The 25,196-nt window shown below is 33.1% G+C and overlaps 1 protein-coding gene across 1 annotated transcript in view; it reads right to left on the reverse strand.

Annotated features, from left to right (window-relative positions):
* Pus10 (pseudouridine synthase 10) overlaps positions 1-25,196 on the reverse strand; it is an 80,575-nt gene that overhangs the window by 27,065 nt on the left and 28,314 nt on the right. The window contains exons 5-11 of the mRNA XM_076832601.1: positions 15,449-15,483; positions 12,712-12,823; positions 10,320-10,381; positions 9,967-10,012; positions 8,311-8,375; positions 6,775-6,860; positions 5,355-5,480 (exon numbers count right to left, since the gene is read on the reverse strand). Coding sequence (XP_076688716.1) covers positions 5,355-5,480; positions 6,775-6,860; positions 8,311-8,375; positions 9,967-10,012; positions 10,320-10,381; positions 12,712-12,823; positions 15,449-15,483 — 532 coding nt within the window. The remainder of the gene's footprint in view (positions 1-5,354; positions 5,481-6,774; positions 6,861-8,310; positions 8,376-9,966; positions 10,013-10,319; positions 10,382-12,711; positions 12,824-15,448; positions 15,484-25,196) is intronic.

The following is a 25,196-nucleotide window of genomic DNA, read 5'->3' on the forward strand; positions in this document are numbered from 1 at the left end:
AATTTTCCTTTAGAACTGCCTTCATACTGTCCTAGAGATTTTGATATGTTGAATCACCTTATTTAACTCTAAGAATTTTTGTGTGTGTGATTTTTTTTCTGCTATCCATTCATCATTCAAAAGTGTATTATCTAACCTCCAAGTGTTACAGTAGTTTCTGTTTTGTAACCTATTGTTGATTTCTAATTTCATTCCATTATGATCTGATAGAATATAAGGTATTATCTCTATATTTTTGTATTTGCTAAGGTTTGCTTTGTAACTTAAAATATGATCTATTGTAGAAAATGTTCCATGTACTGCTGAGAAGAAAGTGAATTCAGTTGTTGATGTATTAAATATTCTATATCTTTCTGTTAGGTTCATATTCTTAATTGTATTTTTTAGTTCTGTAGAGTATTTACTTAGTTTTTAATTGGATGATCTATCCAGTTGTGAGAAAGGTGTGTTAAAGTCACACAGTGTTATTGTATTATGGTCTGTTTGATTCTTCATATGAAGAAGGGTTTTTGTGATGTACATAGATACTCCATTGTTTGGGGCATAAATATTTACAATCATTATATCTTGTTTATGTATTATTTATCCCTTATGCATTATGAAGTAATCTTTGTCTCTTCGGATTAATCTTGGCTTGAAGTCTACTTTATCTGATATAAGACTAGTTAACATTGCTTGTTTAAAAGTCCCATGGTATGTTTTTTCCCGTCCTTTCACCTTCAGTCTGTGAATGTCTTTGCCTATGAGGTGAGTCTCTTAGAAAGCATATTATTGGGTCTTGTTTTTTAACCTGCCAGCCTATGTCTTTTAACTGAAAAGTTCAGACCATTTATATTCAATGTTATTATTGAGATTATTTTTTTCCTGTCATTTTATTTTTTACATTTAAATTGCATTTTATTCACTTTAATTGACTACTCTTCTAGTGTAATTCCTCCCTATTCTGATTTTCATTTTTATTTTTCATTTCTTCTTCATGAAATATTTTATCAAGTATGTTTTATAGTGTAGGCGTTCTAGTTCTAAATTCTTTTAGCTTCTGTTTATCATGGAAGGTTTTTATTTCATTTTCAATTCTGAAGCTTAGTTTTTCTAGGTTTAGTATTCTTGGTTGGTATCCATTTTCTTTCAGATCTTGGTATATATTATCCCAAGCCCTCCTCACTTTTAGTGTCTTGGTTGAGAAATCACTTGAAGTCCTCTGAGTTGGGTTATCTGTAAATGTGACCAGTCATTTTTCTCTTACAGCTTTAAAATTCTAACCTTATTTTCTGTGTTAGGCATTTACATTATAATGTGCCTTGAAATGGTTAAAATGGATCTATTGTAATTTTGTATATTTGGAGTCCTATATGCCTCTTGTATTTGAATTTCCATCTCATTCTTAAGGTTTGGAAATTTTTCTGATATTATTTCATTGAAAAGATTGTACATTTCTTTAACTTATATTTCAGAGCTTTACCTACCCCAATGAATTTTTTAATAATATTGTTGTAGTTGTAGACCAACATGATACCTTCATTTAATTAATCAATTTATTTTTATGTGGTGTTGAGGATCAAATCTAGGGCTTTACACATGCAAGGCGAGTGCTCTACCACTGAGCCACAACCCCAGCCCTCAACGAATCTTAAATTTGGTCTTTTAATGTTATCCCAGATTTCCTGAATATTTTCATGGTCTAGTAATATCTTTTCTTTATGGTTGACTTTATTTTCAAATCATATACTTTGTCTTCAAGGCCTGGAAATCTATCTTCAAAGTGTTCTAATCAATTTGTGATAATTTACGTAGAATTTTTAATTTGGTTTATTTATTCTTTCATTTCCAGGATTTCCATTTGGTTCTGTTTCAGAATCTTAACCTCTTTATTGAAATGATCATTCACTACCTGTATTTTCCCTCTGACTTCACACCTTATATACTTTATTTTAGCTCATATAACATTTTAACTATGAATTTTTCTGACTTCCTTCACTAACATTTCCTCCACTGCAGAATCAATGGAGTCAGTTGCTAAAGCATTATGGGCTGTTTGGGATGGTTTGTTTCCTTGCTTTTTGGTATTATTTGCATATCTACCTATCTATCGTTGCATAGTTCTCACTTTTCCTTTTAAGCAAAGGACTACTTTGCGGGCTTCTTTCTCTTGAGGGTCCATTCACTAGCTTTCAGGGTACCTGGTGTTCTCCCTAAGGATCTTCCAGCACTTGAATGGCAAGCAACCTGGGCCTCCTGAGAACAGGAGAGGGACAAGATATGCAGGACTATATCATTTTGATAAGCATTTTCTCTCAGGAAAGATTTTATATGCAAAGTTTTCATGCAAATTTTAGAAAAAGGAAAGCTAATGGTAATCTTCTAGGCAACATAGGGATACCCTATCTTTAAAAAAGAAGAAAAAAAAGAAAACAGAAGCCAGAAGTTTAAAAAGTCCCATGAAAATAACAATGAAGATTAGTCCTCCTTTCTGGGATGTTTAGCTACACAGAAAGTAAGATTTTTTTCTTCCCTTCCCTTTAAAAATTTCCTTTAGCCAGCCAAGGCCAACAACTTTTTGGAAACAGGCTCTGGGCTGTTGTATGTGCCATGTAGCACCTGGTAAAGTGGATTTCTCCTGACCCACAGGACCCAAAGCTGTGCGTTCAACCTGCAGCTATTTGGATAAGGTCTAGATATCAAAGGCAGGTCTACAATTCAAACTGCTTGCAAGGCTCAGAAGTCTAGGTGACCTGTGGTTTGCTAACACCTGAGGTCAGGCCAAGTGGGCATCCTTAAGAGGCATGAGGTCCGGTTCTTTTCCAGGTGAAGAAAGTAGACAGGGAGTAGGATTCTGTATACATGTCAGGGAATCAAGGGGTACACAGCGACTGAATCAGAACTCAAGACTAGCAGGGGTGGAAAGAATGAACAGGACTCAGAGATAAGTCCAACAGTTACTGCTAACTCAGAACGGAAATTATAGATTCATATGTCATCCCATAAAACTTCCCACAAACTCCAACTGATCAAGAAGAAAGGATGTGTAGAAAGCTAGGCTCTTGAGAAGGCCAGAGAAGCATTAAATCCAGAACAAAGGAGAAGTATATATATTATAGTTTTTTGAAAATGTTTCAAATTGAGAACTAAGAAAATACTGTTGGACTCTAGACTGGGAGAAACTTGTACAGACAAACCCTGAAATTTTATTAGTGTACATTAGAAATAATAGCTAACAAAAAAGGAAAGGGAGCCACTGCCTTAAGTATTAAAAAATACATACTAAAACTTAGTTGAGCTTTCTAAACTCACATTATACCTTGCTTTATCCCCCTAATTCTGTGGGTTTTGTCTTCTGCTCAAAGGAAAGAATGTTAAAAAAAAATCAATAGCAAAAATGATCAGGAGCTATAAATAGTTCAACTAATCTGTAATGGCCTTCATAACCAGGGTCAGACAGACAAGACTGAAAGACAGGCAGAAGCCAGCTAATGAAGGCCTTGGAACATTAAGTTAAATAGTTTGAAACTAAGCTTTAGCTTAAAGCTCATCACTGACCAGTTTTCAGCAGGGAGCTGACATGACAAATATTTATTCAATAAGTAAAGTAATAAGTATAGTACTGGGGAAAACTTCTTAGACTCTGAATTTAAGAGCATGTCAAAATTTATTACTCATTACCTAGGGAATTAGCAAGCAGATAACGGCACATGCCAGTTGGAAGTGAAGGATCAAGTTTGTATATCCCACCTAGGAGTAAGAATAGCTAGGGTGCCCCATGTAATACCAGTTTAATTCACAGAACTGTAAAACTTAGGGTTACAACAATTAGAATCATCTTTTCAGATATGAACCATTAATCAGAAATAACTGGTAATATAGCTTAGAAATTGATTGATTTAGAAAACTGATGCTATTAATCAGGGGTTTCAAACAACAAGGTTTTATCCCCTAACAAGGAGCCATCAGCACAGAGGTCCAGAGGTCTGCTTTTTCTCATATGGCTCTTAATAAAGTTCTTCAACACTCTGAACACACAATTCACTTTATTTTCAGTCTGGGGGTAATAGTTCCTCCTTCAAATAGAAAATGACAACAAATCACCTTCATAAAAACTGAGGGGGGGGAAGCACAGCTGTTTGAGAGCTCTCCAACAGCCCTAAGGATGACAGAGGTTTCCTTGGGACCTAAGTAATTAGAACTGAAGATTTCTTAAATCTTTTTACAGAAAGGGAATAAGGTAGCTCTCAAAAGTGTTGAAGACATTTAATGCTAAGCTTTATTTTCACTTTTTCATTACTTTGTAAATCTTATGAGATAACCAGTTGTAAATATTAAATTAATAGGTAAAAGCTTATGGCAATAGCCCAAAGTTTTTTACTCCTAAGATTTTGGAAAATATTAGATTGCTGGGATACTTTCTTCTCCATTCAGTAAAAAAATTCTTAAAGAGCCTTAAAAAAAAAGGAAGGTGCCCAACCGACCTGACAGGCAACAAATTATAAGAAGGATATAGTTTGAAATGCTTCATTTTCTTCTTAACAAATTAGAGCTAGAAGGGACAACTGTACCTTATCTAGATCATCTGCCTTCCTTCTCAAAGCACACTCTTCTTAAGATTTTTCAAAGAGAAAAACAGATATCTAGCTGGTTCCTGATAAAAAGGTCTTCTACTCAGGCTGGGAGCCCCTTTCTAAAAAGTTACATTCTAAAAAGTGACATAACTCATTGCCTGCAGTTTTTCCTGACATGTAACATGATTTCCTGTGATTGAAATCTTACTCCTTGTTCTCTTATCTAACCCCAGGGTGAAATCACAGGACTTCATGCTGCCTTTGACCTGACAGACTTGTTGGGACAAGGATAACATAAGTCTAACAGGATCTGACTCATTCCACACACTCTGGGTACATTAATATTTAAGAAATTAAAACAATACACTGCCATGAAGTCCTTGTAAAATGGCTACTGTTGATCTATTTTCTCAAGGCCTCAACTTCATCCCAACATACTTTATAGGTTAATATAGAAGCCAGATATTTGCCAATGACAACTCTTGAACAAGCACTGGATGTGGAAGCTGTGTTTTAATTTCCTTATATTCCCCCAAAGAAGCTAAGGCTAAAGTATGCTGAGGCCAGGGCTTAACTGCATTCATTGAAAAGTAGTTTCATCTGTTTTGAGTTTCCCAGAAGGGAGCAGTGATTTTGAGAAGGAAGAGCCCTGGACATAACAATCCCTGTTCATGGGAAGCCTAGAGCCAAGAGGACCAGACCCGGTAATGATAAGTAAAATTTAGAAATCTTTCCCGCCGCTCCCAAGAAATCTATTCATAAATAACAATGTGTTTAAAATAATAATATCATAACACTTACTCTCTGCTTTGAATACTGTCAGCAGATGATCTGAAATTAATTCTTCCACTGAAGATTCCAGCTTCCTTTCTCCATCAATTATCCAAGGAGTTTGTGGTAGATTCCTGGAATATTTATTGTATCTCCCTGCCAAAGAAATATCAGGTAGCCTCAATGGAACAGTATGATGAACACAATAGGATAAAGAGAAGCAACAACTACTTACTGAGTGCCAATATTCTAGGTACTATGATGCAGAACAAGGCCTAGCCTTTAACTAATTCACTTGTTTTCCATGTATTGGGGGGCCAACACACAGAAATGAAGATAATTAAAAATATTTAAATTAATAATAGAATATATGGCTAAAGACATGATATGAATGGTGTATTAAGTAAGTTTGAAAGAAATGCTCAATATATTTTATAATATGACTGGCTGATTGAACAAGTTATATAATATTATGGAACATACCAAGGATCATTAAGAAAAGAAAAATTATTGCTTTTATATGTGACTAATAATACTTTCAAAGTAATAGTCACTGGTGACAACATATTCCAAAGAACTCAAATATAGGAAATTTTGAAGTTTTTCTAAGTTAAAACAAAAAACAAAACACCCCAACAGACTATGACTCACTGTTTTATGAATAAAGCTATTCTAAGTCGGTAGATTTTACTGCCCTAGGGCAGGCTAAGAACAATTTCATTTCACCTATTACTATGAAAGAGCTATAACTGACTGACTTTTTCTTTTTCTCTCTTTCTTTCTTCCTTTTTTCACAGTACTGGAGATGTAACCCAGGGGTACTCTAACACTGAGCTACATCTGCAGTCCTTTCTATTTTTTATTTTGAGACAGGATCTCACTAAGTTGCCCAGGTAGGCCTTGAATTTGTGATCCTCCTGCCTTAGCCTCCTGAGTATGTGGGAATATAGGTGTGAATCATTGAAGCAATTAAAACTGTCTGCTATCTAACCACTCGGGAAAGTCAATATAACAATTATTTTTTCAGGTGAAGGCCAAGTGTTTGGTCATTTGGACATAATAATATCATTTTTTCAAGTTTGCTTTCCATGTTATAAAATATCTTCAATGCTATAGTCTTTGATCACTTTGGGTCTCCACATCTGTCTATATTTCTACCCACCTATGATGTAAACTACTAAAACCTGGAAAGTTGTCACTTCCATTTGGCATAACATTTGAAATAACAGCTCTCCTAAGGATATTTTTAAATTATATTCCCTAAGGATCTTTAGGACAGCCTACAGAATCTAAAAAAAAGATTGGGTATTAGTGTTACATATCAAAAGAGTAAACTAACCAGAACATCATAACAACAATAAAAATAAAACAGAAAAGGAGTCAACTGAGTTGTTCAGAAAGGACAACAGTAGGTTGACAGTATACATATATTCTAGACAAAATATTTTACCAGCCACAAAAACAGCACCATGAGCACATTCAATTTCAAGAACAGTGCAAACAGCCTTTGGTGAGTTTGGAGGACAAGGAAACTGCCTGTAAAACAAAATAAATTTTACAGCTACTATTTTCCAGACACGATATTGAATTACAAAACTAAGATGAATCAGCATTGTCTGAGACACAAACAGAACCTGAGATTCTCAAGGACTATACACCTCTCCCTAACTTTTAGTTTTGAAACAATAAAGTTATTTTAGGCCTCTGGAGTAACACTTTTAATTTATGAGAGTGGCACTAAGTTTATGAGAGCTCTGATACTACCTTTTATGCTCAGGAGGTCTCATTTTCCCAAATGAATTTCACAGCCTTGAGATTTGGGGATGGGGGAATCCATATCTATGAAGTGGAAGCCTCTCCAGGCTCTTCAATCATTTTTTTCACTTGCTGCTGACTTACCTACATGATACTCAGTTATTTGGGTAAAGCTAATATGCAGTAAGTGGTCCCACTTATGAAGTACATCCCACCTGTGGGAAATAAGTCCCAACTGTCAGGGAGGGCACTTGACCATTTTTCCTTTTGCTTTCTTCTCATTCCAAATACGACCTTGGGAATTAGATTACGTTGGGGGGGAGGGAATGTGGTTGACACTGTCCTCTTAGCTAAGAAACTTTAAACCTACTGAGGACAGAGAGGAAAAAACAACATATAGCTTTATTCTCTATCCATCGTCTAGAAATTTGTAAGTTCAAAACTGGAAACTACCTGTAAATAACTAGATATAGATTTAACCCCAAATGCATGGTTTGGAAATTTCCTGTGTATAAAGTAAAATTTACTCTCTAAAATTTAATAAAAATATTTTCCATTCTGAGACTCTGTCAGAGATATAAAACCTTCCTTATAATATCACTGTTTAAAATTTATTCAAGTATCTTCTGGAAGAATAACCATAATAATATTTTATTTATAAATACACTGAGAATTATAATGTAAGGTTTATTGTATTTTAGCATATTTTAACAATTTATATTTTAGAAGAGGGCACTGATTTCCAAAGAGCTGGTTGACTTGCCTAAGATTTCAACTGGGGAAACAGAGTGGACTTGATTAAAATCAAGTTTCCTGACTTCCTAGCCAGTGCTATTCCCATTACAAGTAAGAAAATTCCCTAGTCTTCTCCCTCCTCTGGAGATGGGCCAAGCTAGGACATATAGGATTAGTTAAGTGATAGAAATGGCACTGGGCCTGAGGTCCACCCTCTGTTACCCAGTTGAAAACATAAGCAAGTCAATTCCTCTTCGGATCTCAATATCCTCTTCTAAAATATAAAGAAGTTAGACTTGACTCATAATTTAAATATTAGCTTAACAAACATTTACTGAACACCACTACATGCCAGTTACTATATCAGGAACTGGGAATATAAGGATGACTAAAATGCAGTCCTGGTCTCTGAAATACATCCAGTCTTGTCTTAGAGATAATCTGAATTATCTCTAACATTCCCTTTATTCTAAAATTCCATGATACTTCTACTTACTTGCGGAAATCCTCTTCTTTTATCTTATTCAAAGCTTTCATAACTGCCATTCTAGTGAATACCGACTATACAGGGTAAAAGGAAAATTTAAAAAGACATTTTATTACCTAGACAAAAAAAAAAATCAGAGCTGAAATACAGAACATAGTTGGAGAAATTATGTCATTTTACATACATAAAGGGGAAAATACTTACTATTTTCAAGAAAATAAGAAAAACTTAAGCAGTCATAATGTCAGTTATGAAATTGGTATACCTCTACTCTTCTCTTCAATTTGATCTATTTCTGCACTGCAAGGCAGACCAGCAAAACATGTGTTTTTGATGGCACTGTCTTATTCCTCTCAAAATATGACATTCTTCAAATATAAAAATGACAACATTGTAGGAAATGTGCTTGATTTTTTCCCCCCCAAACCTCAATTCCATTTGTTAGTCTCAAGGTATTGAATCAACATGGTAAAGCTCCAGCTGTGCCATGATATAAGAAAAGTAATGAGGGACTGGGGTTGTGACTCAGTGGTAGAGCACTTGCCTACCATGTGTGAGGCATAGGGTTCGATCCTTAGCACTACATAAAAATAAACAAAGGAATTCTGTCCATCTACAACTAAAAAAAAAAAAAAAAAAAAAAGTTTAGATTGTTTCCCCCCAAAAAAAGAAAAGTAAGGAGACAATGCTTTAGACTTAGTCTGCATTTCTAATTATTTCCATACACAGTATTTGACAAAAGTTATTAACTTCTTCCCCCAAGTTCTAAATAAGCCAATTAGTAGTCAAATCAAGAAGAAAGACCCAGATATCTTTGAAAATAAACATATTCTTTTTAACAACCACAGAACAAAATGGATGTTAGTAAAATTGTAGGAATGCTTAATTATAAAATACCAGCTAAGTAATGGGAGTATGAAAGATTGCCCCAACAGCATGCCATGCTATCCTATCCTGGCATAATATGAACTAAAAGAATATGATAACTAATTTGTTCACTGACATGAAAATCAGCTAACATTAGACAACAAAGGAGAGTCTGAATAAAATATCCTTTTTGCGAATGTGGCCTGAAATATCTACAAAGGTTGAGTATCTCTAATCTGAAAATCTAAATTCCAGGTTAGGGATGCCTAACCAGTAAAGTATACACAAATATTCTGAAATTCAAACAATTTCCAAATCTGAAACATTTATGAACTAAGCACTGTTGAATAAGGTACACTCAAACTGTATTAATTTATGACTATCCTAATAAATAAAATAACTTAGCTTGGATTAGATTTTTTTTTTAAACTAATTTCTGGAAAGTATGTATTAGACAAAAGTTTGGGACACTGCTGATACTTGCCATGGATTTTCCCTGATGGTGTAACTTGGTGGATTAAAAACTGAAAGCTGTATTTCCCCAAATGGTTAATAATAATATCATTGAAATACTGGTTCTAAATTTAAGGAACCAGTGGAACAACCCAGACGCAGGCACAAATATGGATATGTATGTGCAATGACTTCACAGATGAAGGCAAAGCTGCTAAAAATTGAAAAAACTAAATGTAGCAAATGAAAATATTTAAAGATTAATTTTGGCATAAGAGAGTTGCCCATTTCCAGTGCATTTTCATTTTATTGTTACCTTCATATTCAGCTCAAAAGAATCCTTACCTGCTTATTTTTGGCTGGCTTGAAACAGTCTGGGAAAATTTTACCTCTGAAATAAAATTCAAGTGAATATAAAAAGTTAATTAGTTTATTTGGGGGTAGATATAAGTCAATTAAATATATTTTACACAACATGATTGCTAAACTCAAGATATCAGAAGTAGACAAAATTAATCTCTTACATGAGCTACCCTGGTTTATCCAGAAACCTTAAGTTAGAAGGCACACTTTTAATGTACTAAAATATGACAAGTTCTGAAATGTTAATTAGAAAGAGAAACATTACTATTTCAATGAAAACCAAAAGCATTAACAATTTTACAAAATTTGACACTGTCGTTTACATGGCAACTTACAGGAAGTGGCAATCCCCAACTGTTTCTGGGTGAGCAAAGACCACACTCACTTCAAACAAGCTCTAAAAATTATAAAGACAGTTTTAAAATGAGCAAAAGGAAACTAACATCTTACAACTTATGACTGGATATAGAAATTAACTCTCAAAGATTGGCTCAAAAAAAATGACAAGGAAAACTAGAAATATTACTACTACTCTCAAATCAGCTTGTTCACAGGGCAGCTGTAAAGGAAACTTTTAGATTGTATTTTTGTTGTTGTTCTTTTTTTTTTTTTTTAACTTGTAAACCTCAGTCACTAGAGATACTACCAAGAAAGTTTTAAAGTAAAATCAAAACAAATTTGTGTAATTTTTTAGACAAATATACAAATTAGGTACAAAGATGAATCGGAATTCAATCAGAATTCAGGGAACCAGAAAGAGAGAATAACTAAAACAAACAACTTATTCTGTCAATACTATGATTAGAATTATTAATAAGGCAAAACACATTTTATTTGCATCTTTAAAAATTCTGTATGAAGTATACATATATATGTATGTGGATATATATATATATATAGAGAGAGAGAGAGAGAGAGTGTGTGTGTGTGTATATATATATATATAGTGTGTGTGTGTGTGGTGCTGGGGATTGAACCCAAGGCCTTGTGCATGCAAGACAAGCACTCTACCAACAGAGCTATATCCCCAGCCCTTGTATGAAGCATATTTTAAGTGCTCAAATTTCTAATGGATTTGAGATAGATAGATCTTAATTTTTTTGTATTGTTACAAAAGTAACACCTACAGTTTATAAAATAATCAAATACAGGATGGTTTTTCACTTCCACTCCACAGAAATAGAACTATTAACAATTTAATGTTTCTAGACATATTTGTGAATATAAACATATATATGTACATTTTAAAATATTAAACATGCTTTTGGAAAATTGCTTTATTTAATCTTTTTTTCATAAACATTTTTGAATTTTAAGTGTCAGACATTTAAGTTATAGAAAATTATTCTAAAATTTTAAAAATGCTATATTCTTTTACATGCACATCTTGTACATAAAACAGCACAATTTCATATTCTATATACTTTTATCTCCACAGAGAATATATAAAATTTCACATTAAAAAAGATATAAATGTTATACTTTGTTACAATTTGTCTTTTTTACTGAGTTACAATTTCTTGTTTTTTATTTAGTTCTGTATTTACTGATTTCTATATGTACTAAGTTCACTGGATTGCTAATAAGCCTATTAGTTACTCTAGAATTACAATAATGAAAGAGCTTTTTTTGCTCCTTATCCAAATTTGCAAAATAAAATTAAAATGAACCACGTTTTCTATTAAAGAAAACTTCACTCAGTCTGACTCTATTAAAACATTATTACATTTTTTGTTTTCTATTTTCTGTTTTCACTGATTCAACATGTAAAAGTATTTGTGCTCCCAAACTGAAATTCGAGGTAAAAATATTTTGCATTCATGACTTCTCTTTATCTCATTTCCTCTTCATACTATTTATGGTTTTATTTTCTGTTCTCTCAGTATTCAGTTTAAAGGACAGTCATATGTGTTCTAACTAATATAAGTATAAACAGTATATAATTTAGGATTAAAAAAAAAAACTAGCCTTGTAAGATGGTTTTGTGATTTTATCTGAATAGGGGTGTATCTGATATTCCAGGAATTTCCTTCAAGCAAAATGATGATGCAATAAAGCCATACTATTAAAATCTAATTTAAGATGAGCTAGGAATATGTTCTGTTTTCACATCCAGAAACCTATTGGGCTCTTCTCTGAAATTCAGTATTCCAGAGATTGAGGCAGTCTTCTCTGAAATTATCAGAAAGGTGACAAAGGGCTCTCAATTCAAAAACAGCCTCTATCTCAAAACAAACAGAAGGAACTGAATGCCAACAAAGCGGGATAGATTGAGCCCAAACTCACTATAGTTGAATCAGTACTGCCTGTATATTTGGAGACAATATTAGCCACAGATTAACCAAAATTAAATAGTCTAGAGTTGACTCAGTACTTGTCAGTTATTTATATATTGCTTAATATCAGTAAATCTGCCCCCTTCCCATGAAACTATGAATACATCAGAGGAAAAGATTCATTTCTAACCTTTTAAGGTTAATTAAGGTACATATTACTTGTTATACTCATAAGTGTCTTGGATCACAAAGAACTTTTTAGGGAATAAAAACAAAAGAGGCTTTATCTTCAATGTATGACTGTTAGAAATCAACATTTTTAAAAGCTTGGAAATCCTTTACTGAATTATTTAAGCAGAAAATTCCTCTGGCTAATCCAAACCCTGCCACAGAATAAAGTAAAACTAATAAAACCACAGAATGAAATTAACAATGCTGATGACCCCGATACCTTTCCATCAATGGGAACACCCAGTTCCTCTGAAAACAGGGGGTATGTTATCCATTTGTAGGCTTCTTTTAGCTGAACTATATCATTTCTTCCCAGTGACAGACTCTGTTTTCTGAGAAATAAAAAATAATTCACTGACATCAAAAACTTCACTTTTTCTGTTAAAGGCAAGTATTTATATAATTATACTTACTATATTACACATTATATAGAAAGCAGAGAATAAAGTGAACAAAAATTCCTTACCTCATGCAACTATATTCTAGTGAAATAAAGGAATCAATTTTTAAAGCTTTATTGACAAAAGTACACTAATCTGTTTTTCTGGGCTGGAATTGCCAGATTCTAGGATTTATACATTCTGGAAAGGTAGAAAAGAGATGATTATTTACTGCTCATATCCCTGTTTAAAAATACTTGCATCTAGCTAGGCATGGAGGTTAACACTTGTGATCCCAGAGACTTGGGAAGTTGAGGCAGAAGGATTCCAAGTTCTAGGCCACCTCAGCAATTCAGTGAGGCCCTAAGTGACTTAGCGAGACTCTGTCTCAAAATTTAAAAAAGGGACTGGGGATATGACTTAGTGATAAAGTACCCTGTGTTCAATCCTCAGTACTAAAACAAAAACAAAAACAAAAAAGCTTGCATCTTCTGTCTTGCTAAAAATGGGACTTAATTTTGGGAAATCAATGTAAAATCTCTCCTATTTTTCTTTGCTACTGAAAATATTAAATCCTGAAGTATTAATGTTCTGAAATGCTCATCAATGTACTTCCAGATTCTTGTCTGAAAAAAAACTTCACATTCCCCCAAAATTGACTCATGAACCAATACACAGATTTTAGAAAGTCCCTATTATAAGATCTAGATTTAGTCTAAAATTGTGATAGAAAGAAACTGAGGTAAGAGGAAAGAAAAACATGGTGTGGTATTACTAAAACTGCTCTACTCTGTTGAGAACAGGGACAATACAAACAAACTAACAAGTCCTTATAATTCAAATAAGTAAAACTTTAAAACAGCCTGGCTATTTACAGGGCTGTTTTAACAAAAGAGATGTTCAGAGGAACTTGTGAATCATCCCTTTTAATGTCTAATTTTCAGTGATAAAAATTAGATTTATATCCATTGCAATATCCATTGTATTTTAATTCTGTAAGAATAAAAGACATTACTAACTGCAGATAGAAAACAAAAGTAATTTAGCTAATTGTTAAACTGAATTTATCAGGGTGGGGGAAGAATTTAAAGACACCACTGTTCTCTAAAAATACAAATTAAAAAATAATCTATCTACTCATTCTGTATCTAGCAGAGATTCTAACTGGTTACAGAAATGTTTTAATATGCTTTGGGATTATGGTTTAAATACCCAGATAAGCCCTAGACAAATAATCAAATTACTCCTCTACATTCAAGGATTTATTCAAATATGAAGCTTCACAAACTGTTTCTAATTCTTTGAATATCAAAACATTCAAGCATTTAAAAGACTATCTTGATACTGTATCAACAGTTTAATGATATATACATAAACTAACATCACAGCTGAAAGTGTATAATTAATGTGTGTGGATACATTTTTAAGAATACAATTTAAAGGATAAAATATGTAACAAAAACACAAGAATGGAAACTATTTTAAAAATTATTTAGATTCCAATTATTTAAAGTGCAAAGGGTTGCAGTAATTTAAGTCAATCCTAAAAATGAGTTAAAACATTATTCATTACATATTTAAGAAAATTGTCTTTTAAATCCTTCACAATACTTTGAGATATATTTAGAGCATCTTAGTCCAGTGGAGAAAATTGTTTCAAATTTTAAAACTTAAAAGGGACTAAGTATGTAGCTCAGTGGTAGAGTCCTAGCCTAGAATGTATGAGGCTCTGGGTTCAATCCCCAGTATCATTAAAAAACACAAACAAACCCACTCAGTTGGCAATCACATTCCAACTGGAACACAAGACTATTTACTTTGCTTACCAAGCTTAGTGTGAATATTCTTGTTTACTGAAGAAATATTAATGTTTGATTATATAGTACGACCCCAAGAAAGGAGTGTATTATATATTATATTTAGCACTGAATTTCCTCCCTAATATTCAAAAATTCTAAAACTCCAATACATTTGGTCTCTAAGAATTTCAAAAAAAGACTGTACAGGGCTGGGGCTATAGCTCAGTGGTGGAGTGCCTACCTTGCACGTGTGAGGCACTGGGTTCGTTCCTCAGCACCGTATAAAAATAAATAAAGATACTGTGTCTATCTACAACTACAAAAACTTTTTTTAAAAAAGGCTGTACATTTATGTTTTGTATGAGGTAGCAGTGTATAAATTCATTCTGGCTTAGCTAGAATTTTACAATTTATCTTTTATGTCCTAGTTTTATAATTTATTTTCTAAGACCAACATAAAAGTTATTATTTTAATTTCCCAAATTACATAAGTGCCTAATACATATAAAATATGTATTTATGTATATACATTCACATTAATATACACATACAATAAATAAACCTACTTTAATAGATTACTAATAGGCTATGCAAGTAAACTAACTAAATAAGGTTGATAAAATAAAAAATTGCTTCTTTGTGCCAATTTCTCACTCTTAAAGAGAGAGAGAGAGAGAGAGAGAGAGAGAGAGAGAGAGGCAGTAGCAGTAAAAGTATTTAAGAATTAGATAGCTTGTATTTAAATGGTGGTTAAAAACTCCCTACCTAAATTACTTACCCCATTTCCTGTTTTACCAGCAACCATGCAGCATGCTGTAGGCAATTTAGTCACACCCAGAAAGAAAAGGGGAAAAGTTCAGTGAAATTAAGTTCCAATATCATTACTGAAGTGCTTAACTAATTTGCTAATCTAACTTCCCTTGTTAGGAGAGGAGTTGAGTTTAAAAATTTTGCAGTGACCTCAGTCTTGTTTAAAATCAGAAATGGGGTAAGATTTCTTTGCAGTGCTGAGCTGCTGTGGCCTATGAATTCAGGGGTATCCCCCTCCTTTTACATGTTTCTATTTTTCATTAATGAAGTATTGAGTGATTTTTAACATGGGTAGATTACATTTTTTCTTAAAATACCTTATTATTTCATGGGAGAAAGCTCAAAGGGACTGAATACATAGTTCCCAAAACACAGAACTGAAGTTCCAGTTTTTTGTTTTTGTTTGTTCAGTTAAGGAAAACATTTTTAACTCTACCTACTTCATGATATTCACACTTATATGTTCAGGAGTTAAATGTAGTAACATCTGCAACTCACTAAGAAATACAACAAAAACTAAGATGGATTTATGGGTAGATAAATGGATGGCCAGATATATAATAAAGCAAATATATATAAAAAAAGTAACAACTGTAGAATCCAATTGGCCTTGGGATGTTTGTTAACAATTCTTTAAACTTTTCTATACATTTAAAAATTCTCATAATAAAGTGTTAGGCGAATGTTCTAGGAAGGATTAATAAAAAAAAACTGTTAAAAATGAAGATAACATTTATAACCACTGAAGTTATAAGGAGTAAATAAAATTCATGTAAAATGCTTTGCATAGTAAATATGTGCCACTGAGATTTCCCAGTTTTCCGTTAGATTCCCACAGCTTTCACTTCAGTAAAAGGTAATGACATGGCCTGCCCACAGTGTATGGCATCTTGTGAACAAGTCAATAATATTAATACCCTCTGCTTTCACAGGTCACAAAAATGGTCAGTCATTAGCATTCACATTTACTTCACGACATGGCAAAACACACACACACACACACACACACACACACATACACACACACAGATACATATGTACAGCCCCTCTCCTTTTCAATAAACAGGTCTTCCCTCAAATGACTGGAAGAACACCAGACACTTCTAAAGACCTGTGATCATTGAAAATATGAGGTATATTAATACGTTCAGACTTGAGTCAAGGAGAATGAACTAATCACCAGCTAAGTAAGAACTCTTCCCAGTGCCTGATTTATTGTTTTTACTCTGCCTAATACCATTTAAAGTACTACAAGACCCCTTATTTCCTTCCATTTATTGAACCCCTATTTCAAAGTGTATGGGCATATACAACTCATAGATTACTAGGAATTAGAAAACCTAGTTTTACGCTCCACTTAATTTCTGGAATTCAATTTCCTAATATGTAAAATTATAGAGTTGGACTAAGATTATTAAAATTTAAACTTTTCTGAAGGGGCTGAATGTTATCATTAGTAGACATCAGTTAATATACTGCTTTATAGTAAATGCTATTAAGATTGATAGGATTGTGAACCAGGCATGGTAGTGCACACCTGTAATCTCAGTGGCTCATGAGATTAAGGCAGGAGGATCAAAAGTTCAAAGCTAGCCTCAGGAATTTAGCAAGACCCTAAGTAACTTAGTAAGACCCTGTCCCTAAATACAAGATTTTTAAAAAGAGTTGGGGATATGGCGCAATGGTTAAGCATCCCTAGGTTCAAGCCCTGGCAAAAAGAGGGGGGAGAGAAAAGCGAGAAGGAAGGAAGGAAGAAAGAAAGGAAGCAAGGACTTATAGGATTTTAAGATTTTTAAGATGATAGAAAAAAATAAAAGGTCTCCAAAACTGAAATCATGTTGTCTCACACTTCCTCCAGCCTCATAGTTTAAGAGATCAATAAACAATTATTTCTTCATCTATTCAGAGATATTAATAATTCCTTGGCAGGAATATTGTGAGAATTCAATTAAATCATGTATGGAAGTTACCAAAGATTCCTATCATGTACTTATTAAATGGTAACTATTATTGTTGTTAAAATGAAAACTCATCTCTAATTTGTAAATATAACTCTTTTACCCCTTAAAAGATTTATAGAATTAGGTCTCATTCCTTTATATCCCCAAACTGCTATAGATAGTTCTAGAATCTCTCTCATCAATGAAATCTACAGAGAACCATCTGTTTCTTTCTGAAGGTATATCAGACTCCTCTGTTCTTTTTAGTAACCTTTTTGTTTCTTCTTTTGAGACAAATTTTGTTCTCTACACTCCCTTTCCAGGTGATGACAAGTGTGCAATGTATCCTGCCATCCTCTGATTATAAAGTAGGGCAGAACTGGAGGTTGCCAAGGGAAACCATATAACCATGTGTAATGTGAAATTAAAGCAAACGTCTTTAGTACCTGAGACTTGCTAAAGGGTTTTTCCTTCCTAATCCTCTGCAGGCTCCCTGCTCAAGCACGCAGCAGGTTGGACAGAACTAATCACACAGCAGGGGCTTGAAGGCTGAATCCCAAAGAAGTCAGTATTGCCCAATTATTCAATTTTTACCACATGCTAAAAATGCCCTGGACGTGCTTCTGTTAAGGAAAAAGAAGTACATTTCTCCCTTTCAGGTCACAAAGATAATCTTAATAAATGTTCTATTCCTTAGTCAGTGGGGAAAAAATCCATTCTCTAGAGTAAGCAATTAAATTCTTTCTCCCCAATAGAACCAAATGGCATTAAAGTTATCAAGTTTAATCAAATTGATACCAGAGGCAGTATGTCACTGCCTGAAAATTCAGGAACTACACAATTTAATCCTGGAATCCAACTTTATGCAAGAATTCTAGGTAAGTCCTAAATGGAGCAGTTGAATGACCATCTGCTAAAGTGCTTGTGTGTGCTCTGGTAAAACACACACATATGAGTGTACATGCAACATTCATGCCCAGGAATGGCACTTGAGTTTAGAGTTCTGTGCTGAGGTTTATCTAGCACCAAACAGAATGGATGACAGTGAGACCAGGGATTGAGGTTGATTTAAGCACAGTTAGCGGGAAGGAAGGACAGATGGGGAAGCATTAAAAAAGGCATGTTGGGGAAATATAATTCAGTAAAGTTGAAGTTTAATATATGAACATGTGTGCAAAATTGAGGGAAGAGGTTCAATGATTAGAGATGTAACTGGAACAGGCAGAATGTTTTGAGTATCACACAAGGGCATGAACCCAAAGACAGAAACCATGCCATACGAAGTGCGATATCTGGGCTGGGGATGTAGCTCTACTACTGTAGAATATCTGCCTAATATGTAGGAAACCCTAAGTTCAAAACCCAGCACCATACCACAAAGCAAAACCACATTTATGTATATATAAAGTCCTGTGGTAGCACAGAGAAAGTATATTTGATCCTTGAATCTTCTATAATTCATCAAGACACAATAGAGCCATTTTCATACTATTGTTTTTCTTATGTGGTAGTTTAAGAGGAAAATAAAGAATTACTTATACCAAAACATTTTTTATACATGGTAAAATATTGTAGGAGAGTCATGTGTTCCAGAAAAAATAAAGAGGATAAGAAGAGTTCACTTTTCACATTTTTATTACCTATTTGAACCTTATAAACACATCTGAGTCAGTAATTCCTGATAAAGGGAAACCAACACTTGATCAAAAGGTAAGTTCTGCCCTTTTATATATAATCTCTTGCAAGGTGGCTTATCTCTGTAAGCCTTGGTTTCTCAACCATAAGATGAAGGGATTCAATATTTAAATATTTGGGGGGTACCTCCTATGTGGTGAAATCTTTACTGAGAATAAAGAGATGAAAGGCCAGTCTCAGACCATGAGCAAACCCATGAACTAAGAGGGAAAATTTATAATAAGCACTAATAATATTAGTAATTAATAACATCCATGAAAATAATTAAAATACAAAGTAGTGGGAGCTATGACAGGGATACAGTGGAGGGAACATGGAAAGGAATCTTAGTTTAGTCTTGTAGGGAAAAGAAATGACACATTCTGAGCTTTGAAGGATTAATTGCTCAGAATTAACTGGGGAAAGTATATTCCAAATAAAAAATTCCTAAAATGCAAAGGTCAGAGAATGCTAGGAAGGTTCTGGGAACTAACTACAAAAAGCTAAGGATGGGGCTGGGGATGTGGCTCAAGCAGTAGCGCGCTTGCCTGCCATGTGTGTGGCCTGGGTTCAATCCTCAGCACCACATACAAATAAAGATGTTGTGTCTGTCAAAAACTAAAAATAAATATTAAAATTCTCTCTCTCTCTCTCTCTCAAAAAAAATTAATTAAAAAAAAAAAAGCTAAGGATGTGTGGCTGGATAATGCAAAGAAAGAAGCAGGAATGCAGATTATAGAAACATCAAACCCATATTAAGAAGTTTAGATTTTATACTTAAGGCATTATGGTGCTTAGGATTTTAATCAATGGAGTGGCACAAACCTATTTGTCTTCAGGAATGTTCACTCTGGTTGAGAATTTGAGGAGGAGGATGGGAACTAAGGAATGAAGACACTTGATAAAGTAAAGCAGTGATTCAAGCAAGAAGTAGTACATTGTGGCAAAGTGGGCACAGTGGCATGTCTGTTATTCCAGTTATCAGAGAAGCTAAGGCTCCAGGATAGATGAAACAAAACAGACATGCTTCAATCTTGACTTTTAGTGTCATAAGATAATGAGTAATAACCTACCAACTGAATTTCAGGTAACTCTAGAGCTAATCCAACAGTGAAGCAAAAATTTCTCAATTAACATCTATATTTCCCCCTTAAGTCTGATTTTAGAAAACCAGTACCCTCACTGAACATTCATAGTGTCCAGACCTTTGTACAATGAAGTCTCAGCCTAGGAGTGCCTCTGAATTGCTGCCTGAGGCACAATATAGATTTCAAGAAATCCAGTGCAACCATCATAGAATGAGGCTGGCCTATAACAACAACTTCCTTGGAGAAACCCCGATTCTTCATGCCTAGGGATACAGAACTCTATGACTTTCATTCAGGTTTATCATCAGAAGTCCACTAACTCACACATGCAAAGTACTAGGCCTACTGATAAAAATCAGCCACAAGAACGATCCCAAGAACCAAGTTTATAGGCCAATGTTTCCATACAAGTTGCAGTTATGCTCATAAACACAAACATAATATGTATTTTACAATAAATATGTAAAAACAAAATGCAGTCACATAAGTAGGTATATATGCAAATGCATATAAATCATGGTCAGTAGAATATTCTATATTAAAAAGTTTGAAGAACTTTTTAGAAGATGAATCCATGAACCTTCAAATAAATTAAATTGTTATATCTAGATCAGTAGTTCTTCAATAGTTTAGTAAAGGAACTGTTATGTTCTTTAAAACTTTTGATATAAGAATGGGGAGTTATATTCCATGAATGTATAATATGTCAAAATACATTCTATTATCATGTATATCTAAAAAAGAACAAATTTTAAAAAATATTAATTAAAAATTTTTTTCAGGACCCCAAATACTTTTTATTTACACTAGTTACTATCAATATTTAACATATTCACAAAATAAAAACAATAAAATTTGAAAATACAACAGAACTTTAAGAAACATCTTTGTTGTTAAATTTTTCTGAGTACATAAAGATGGTAAATTTCACAATCCATTCCATAAGGTTTACATGATCTAATTGCATAATTCAATACTCAAACTAAACATTCATATGTAATGAATATCCTAAGTAAAATATTAACAAGTCAAATTTTAAATTTAATTAAAATGAGACTGAAAAGGATTTATTTCAGGGAAACAACAAAAGTTCAACACATGGAAAATTATTAATTTACTTGACTACAAAATAGTTCAAAAGAGAAAATGATTACAAATGTCCATTTCTGATTTAACATACACACATACACACAAAACTAGGAATACACACAAAACTAGGAATCCAAGCAAATTTCCTTAAACAGTAAAAAAGTATCTATTAAAAAGAACTTAATATACTCAGAGTATATGTGTGTGATGCATATAAAATATAAAATAATAGAAAAGACAAAATTATCACTACTTACAAATAAGGTAACTGTATATCCAGAAAATTGGCTAACCTTAATAACAGAGACTAGTCAGTTATAAGATAAATAGTAAACACACACACATTCATATTGCTTTCCTACAGGAAATTAAAAAATTGAAAACATACCTACACACAGAAATAAATATACAAAAATTGAGACCTAAACAAAGAATGGAAGAAACATGGAGAAATTTATTTCTAAATGAAAAGCTCCATAAAAATTAGAAATTATATTTGTTGAATGACCATAAACAAAGGTAAACGACGAGTGACAGGCTAGAAGAAATAACACAAAAGATTAATAACCATTATGTCCAAAGAGCTCTTGCTAATTAATTTTTAAAAGTCAGATGAAAAGATAAAAATTGATAAAAAATCTAATCATTATTAAACAAAGATATAAAACTTCACTCAAAAATCAAAAAATGCAAATTAAAATAAGATAACTTTTGCAGATAGATTAGAATATTTAAGAGTATGATAATTCCCTCTTTGGCAAAAGTATGGGGTTGCAATACACTGTTTTAAACTTGTACCACCTTTTGAGAGGGCAATTTGTGAACATCTATCACAAATTGAAATGCATATTCCATTCAATTCAGCATTTCCAATTATAAGAATTTATTGAACAAAAATATAGATATATTAGCTCTACATATAAAAATGTTCATTGCAAATTTCACTTGTAATAAAAACTGAAGGTGATATAACTACTCATCAATTGGTTACATGAATTAAGAAAATATGATTTAACTATCATGTGAGTTCTGTTAAGTTCAAACATTGAAGAGTGTCCATCACATGTTGTTTCAAGAAAAAAAAGTTTTTAGAACATGTATGACCCATCAAAACCCAAACCATGTGCAGTACACGTTATGTATCTGTTTAATTGTATACCACCAAAAGGCCTAGAACAAGATATAGTAAAATGTTACTCTAGTAAATGAGACGTAAGAAAAAGGTAGAGAAAGAAACTAGTTTTAACTTTATGTTACACTTTTAAATTATTTGGTTTTGGTTCAATCAGTATGTACTACTTTTATAATCTAAAAAAGAAAAAATTAATGTAATCTTGTTAATCTTTTCCAGAAATTTAATAATTATTTTATAAACTCATTACCAATCATCTAAGTTATCTTTTGTATAGCAGTAAGTTTCCTAAAATGAATTACATGTCAAATTATCAATTTACTAAACAAGAAATTAAAAATAACACTAGATTATAAAATGTTTAAGTGTTATATAGTATATTTGCTTGTATGATATTAGAATTTTTAAAATTAAACTTTATTTAGTTATCTATTTATTTATCTATTTTGGTGCTAGGGATTGAATCCAAGGGCACTCAACAACTGAGCCACATCCCCAGCCCTTTTCATATTTTATTTCTGAGACAGGGTCTTGCTAAGTTGTTTAGAGTCTAAGTTGCTGAGGCTGGCTTTGAACTTGTTATCCTCATACTTCAGCCTCCCAAACCCCTGGGATTATAGGTGTATGCCACCATATCAAGCAAAACTAAGTTTATTTTTAACTAATATATAAAAACACAAAAATTTCACATATTAATGTTATAATTAGAATAATCAATTTAATTACTATCTAATAGGTTGTGATTTATTTTATTTTAAAACACATTATATTTCTTTTTTTGGTACTGGGGATTGAACCACAGGGCACTTTACCACTGAGATACACCCCCAATTCTTTTTTATATTTTGAGACAGGGTCTCACTAAGTTGCTGAGGGCCTTATTAAGTAGCTGAGGCTGGCCTGGAAGTTCGAAATCCTCCTGCCTCAGCCTCCTGAGATGCTGGGAATTTAGGTGTGAGCCACTGTGTCCAGCCAAATATACTGTATTTCTAGGAAACTTGCTTCACTATTACTTGACTCATAGCAATGAGAGAGAATGAGAGAGAGAAAGAGAAAGGGAAATAGTATAGTTTCCATCTTTGAACTGAGAATAAATTTTTATTTTAGAAAAAAAATTGTAGGCTTTTTGAGATCTAATATTTCTATGGGGAGCTTGTGCTAAAAATATTTCTTGTTTTTTTTTTTCTCTTCCTCTTTATTCTTCAGTGCCTTGTTTGGATGGAGCCACAACTAGGATATTAACTCTAGATTGTGTCTACAATCCTTTAGAAATATGCCAGAGGATTAGAACACCTGTTGTAGGAGAAACCAGACTTTTGCAATAAAAATGTTATTTGTGCTTTTATTTGCATCAAGGAAACCAAAGGAAAATCCATTAATTCAGAATATGTAATGTTTCAAGTAAGAATTGAGGGACATTACCTTTACTTTTTATTGTTAATACATATTAATGGAGTTCAATGTGATATTTCCATATATGCATTAGTGTGCATTGATCAAATTGAACCTCCTTTTTTTAATCTCCTACCCCAAAAACCCTTTCAAAGAAATTTATCTTTCTTGAGCAAATGTTTCCTTCATAGATAGAATAATCACACAAACCAGACTTTTAGGGGCAATGTTTTAAAGATATATGAAAACAGTTTTAAAGGACTCTCAAGTACATTTAAAAAGACTACATAATTAATATGCTAATTACAAATTTGGTTTTAACTATTCATTAAAAGATATCCCTAAGGAGTCTTTCAAGCTACAATTTGAAAGAAGAATATGTTGACCTAGTTTAAAATTATTTCATGTATTTGAAGGCAAAAAAGCAGATGGAAATTAAAAATATCATACATTTTATTTCAACTCAAAGATAACGGTTACCAATTATTTGAATATAAACTTCATTTCCCATAACTGCAGTAGCTTACTTTGTTGTTTGGGGTTTTTTCTGTTGTTGTTGTTGTTGTTGTTGTTTGTGTTTGGGGTTTTTCTTTTTTGGGGGGAGGGTAGTATGGATTGAACCCAGGGGCACTTTACCACTAGGCCACTTCCCCAGCCCTTTTTATTTTTTTTTTGAGACAGGGTCTCACTAAGTTGATTAGGGCCTCACCAAGTTGCTGAGGCTGGCTTTGAACTTGTGATCCTGTCTCAGCCTCAGTGCTGGCATTACAGGTGTGCACCACACACCCGGCTGTAATAGACAACTTTAGAGGTAGTGTGATGATAGAATGAATGTTTTCTACACTAAAATGCATACCACTCCCACTATATCTTGATCTTATTTTTAAAGAAAGTCCTCCAAATTAGTGAATTTTATTATAATGTGAGAATAGGTTATGTCAAACTACTGATATTTTAGTCTTTCCAAATGTAATAAGGCAATGTACTAAAAACTTCAAACAAAATCTTTCCAATATAAATGATAAATTTTCTAGTCTGTTAAGGTTTAGTGTGCCTTTCTTTCCAGGAACTTGCCTAAATAATATCAGAACCAGGAAGTCATAAACTATCTTGGAAAAGCATGTGATTCCCAAACAGAAAATAACTAAGCTCAAGTTCTGTTTCCTACTTTAGCAGCAAGTGATTTGGGGCAAATTAATTGCCCTTTTGGTACTTGCTTCCTCTTCTAGAAAACAGGGAGGATGAGGATTCTTGTATGATTGAAGGTTATAAATGAAACTGTCTACAAAAATGTTAATTGTTACAGGGACATAGCCACATCAATGTTAACAGCAGAAAAATGCACAATAGCTGAACTGTGGAACCCACCTAGGTGCCCTTCAATAGGTGAATGGATTAAAA

Source organism: Callospermophilus lateralis, chromosome 14 (assembly GCF_048772815.1).
Source record: "Callospermophilus lateralis isolate mCalLat2 chromosome 14, mCalLat2.hap1, whole genome shotgun sequence".
NCBI lineage: Eukaryota > Metazoa > Chordata > Mammalia > Rodentia > Sciuridae > Callospermophilus > Callospermophilus lateralis.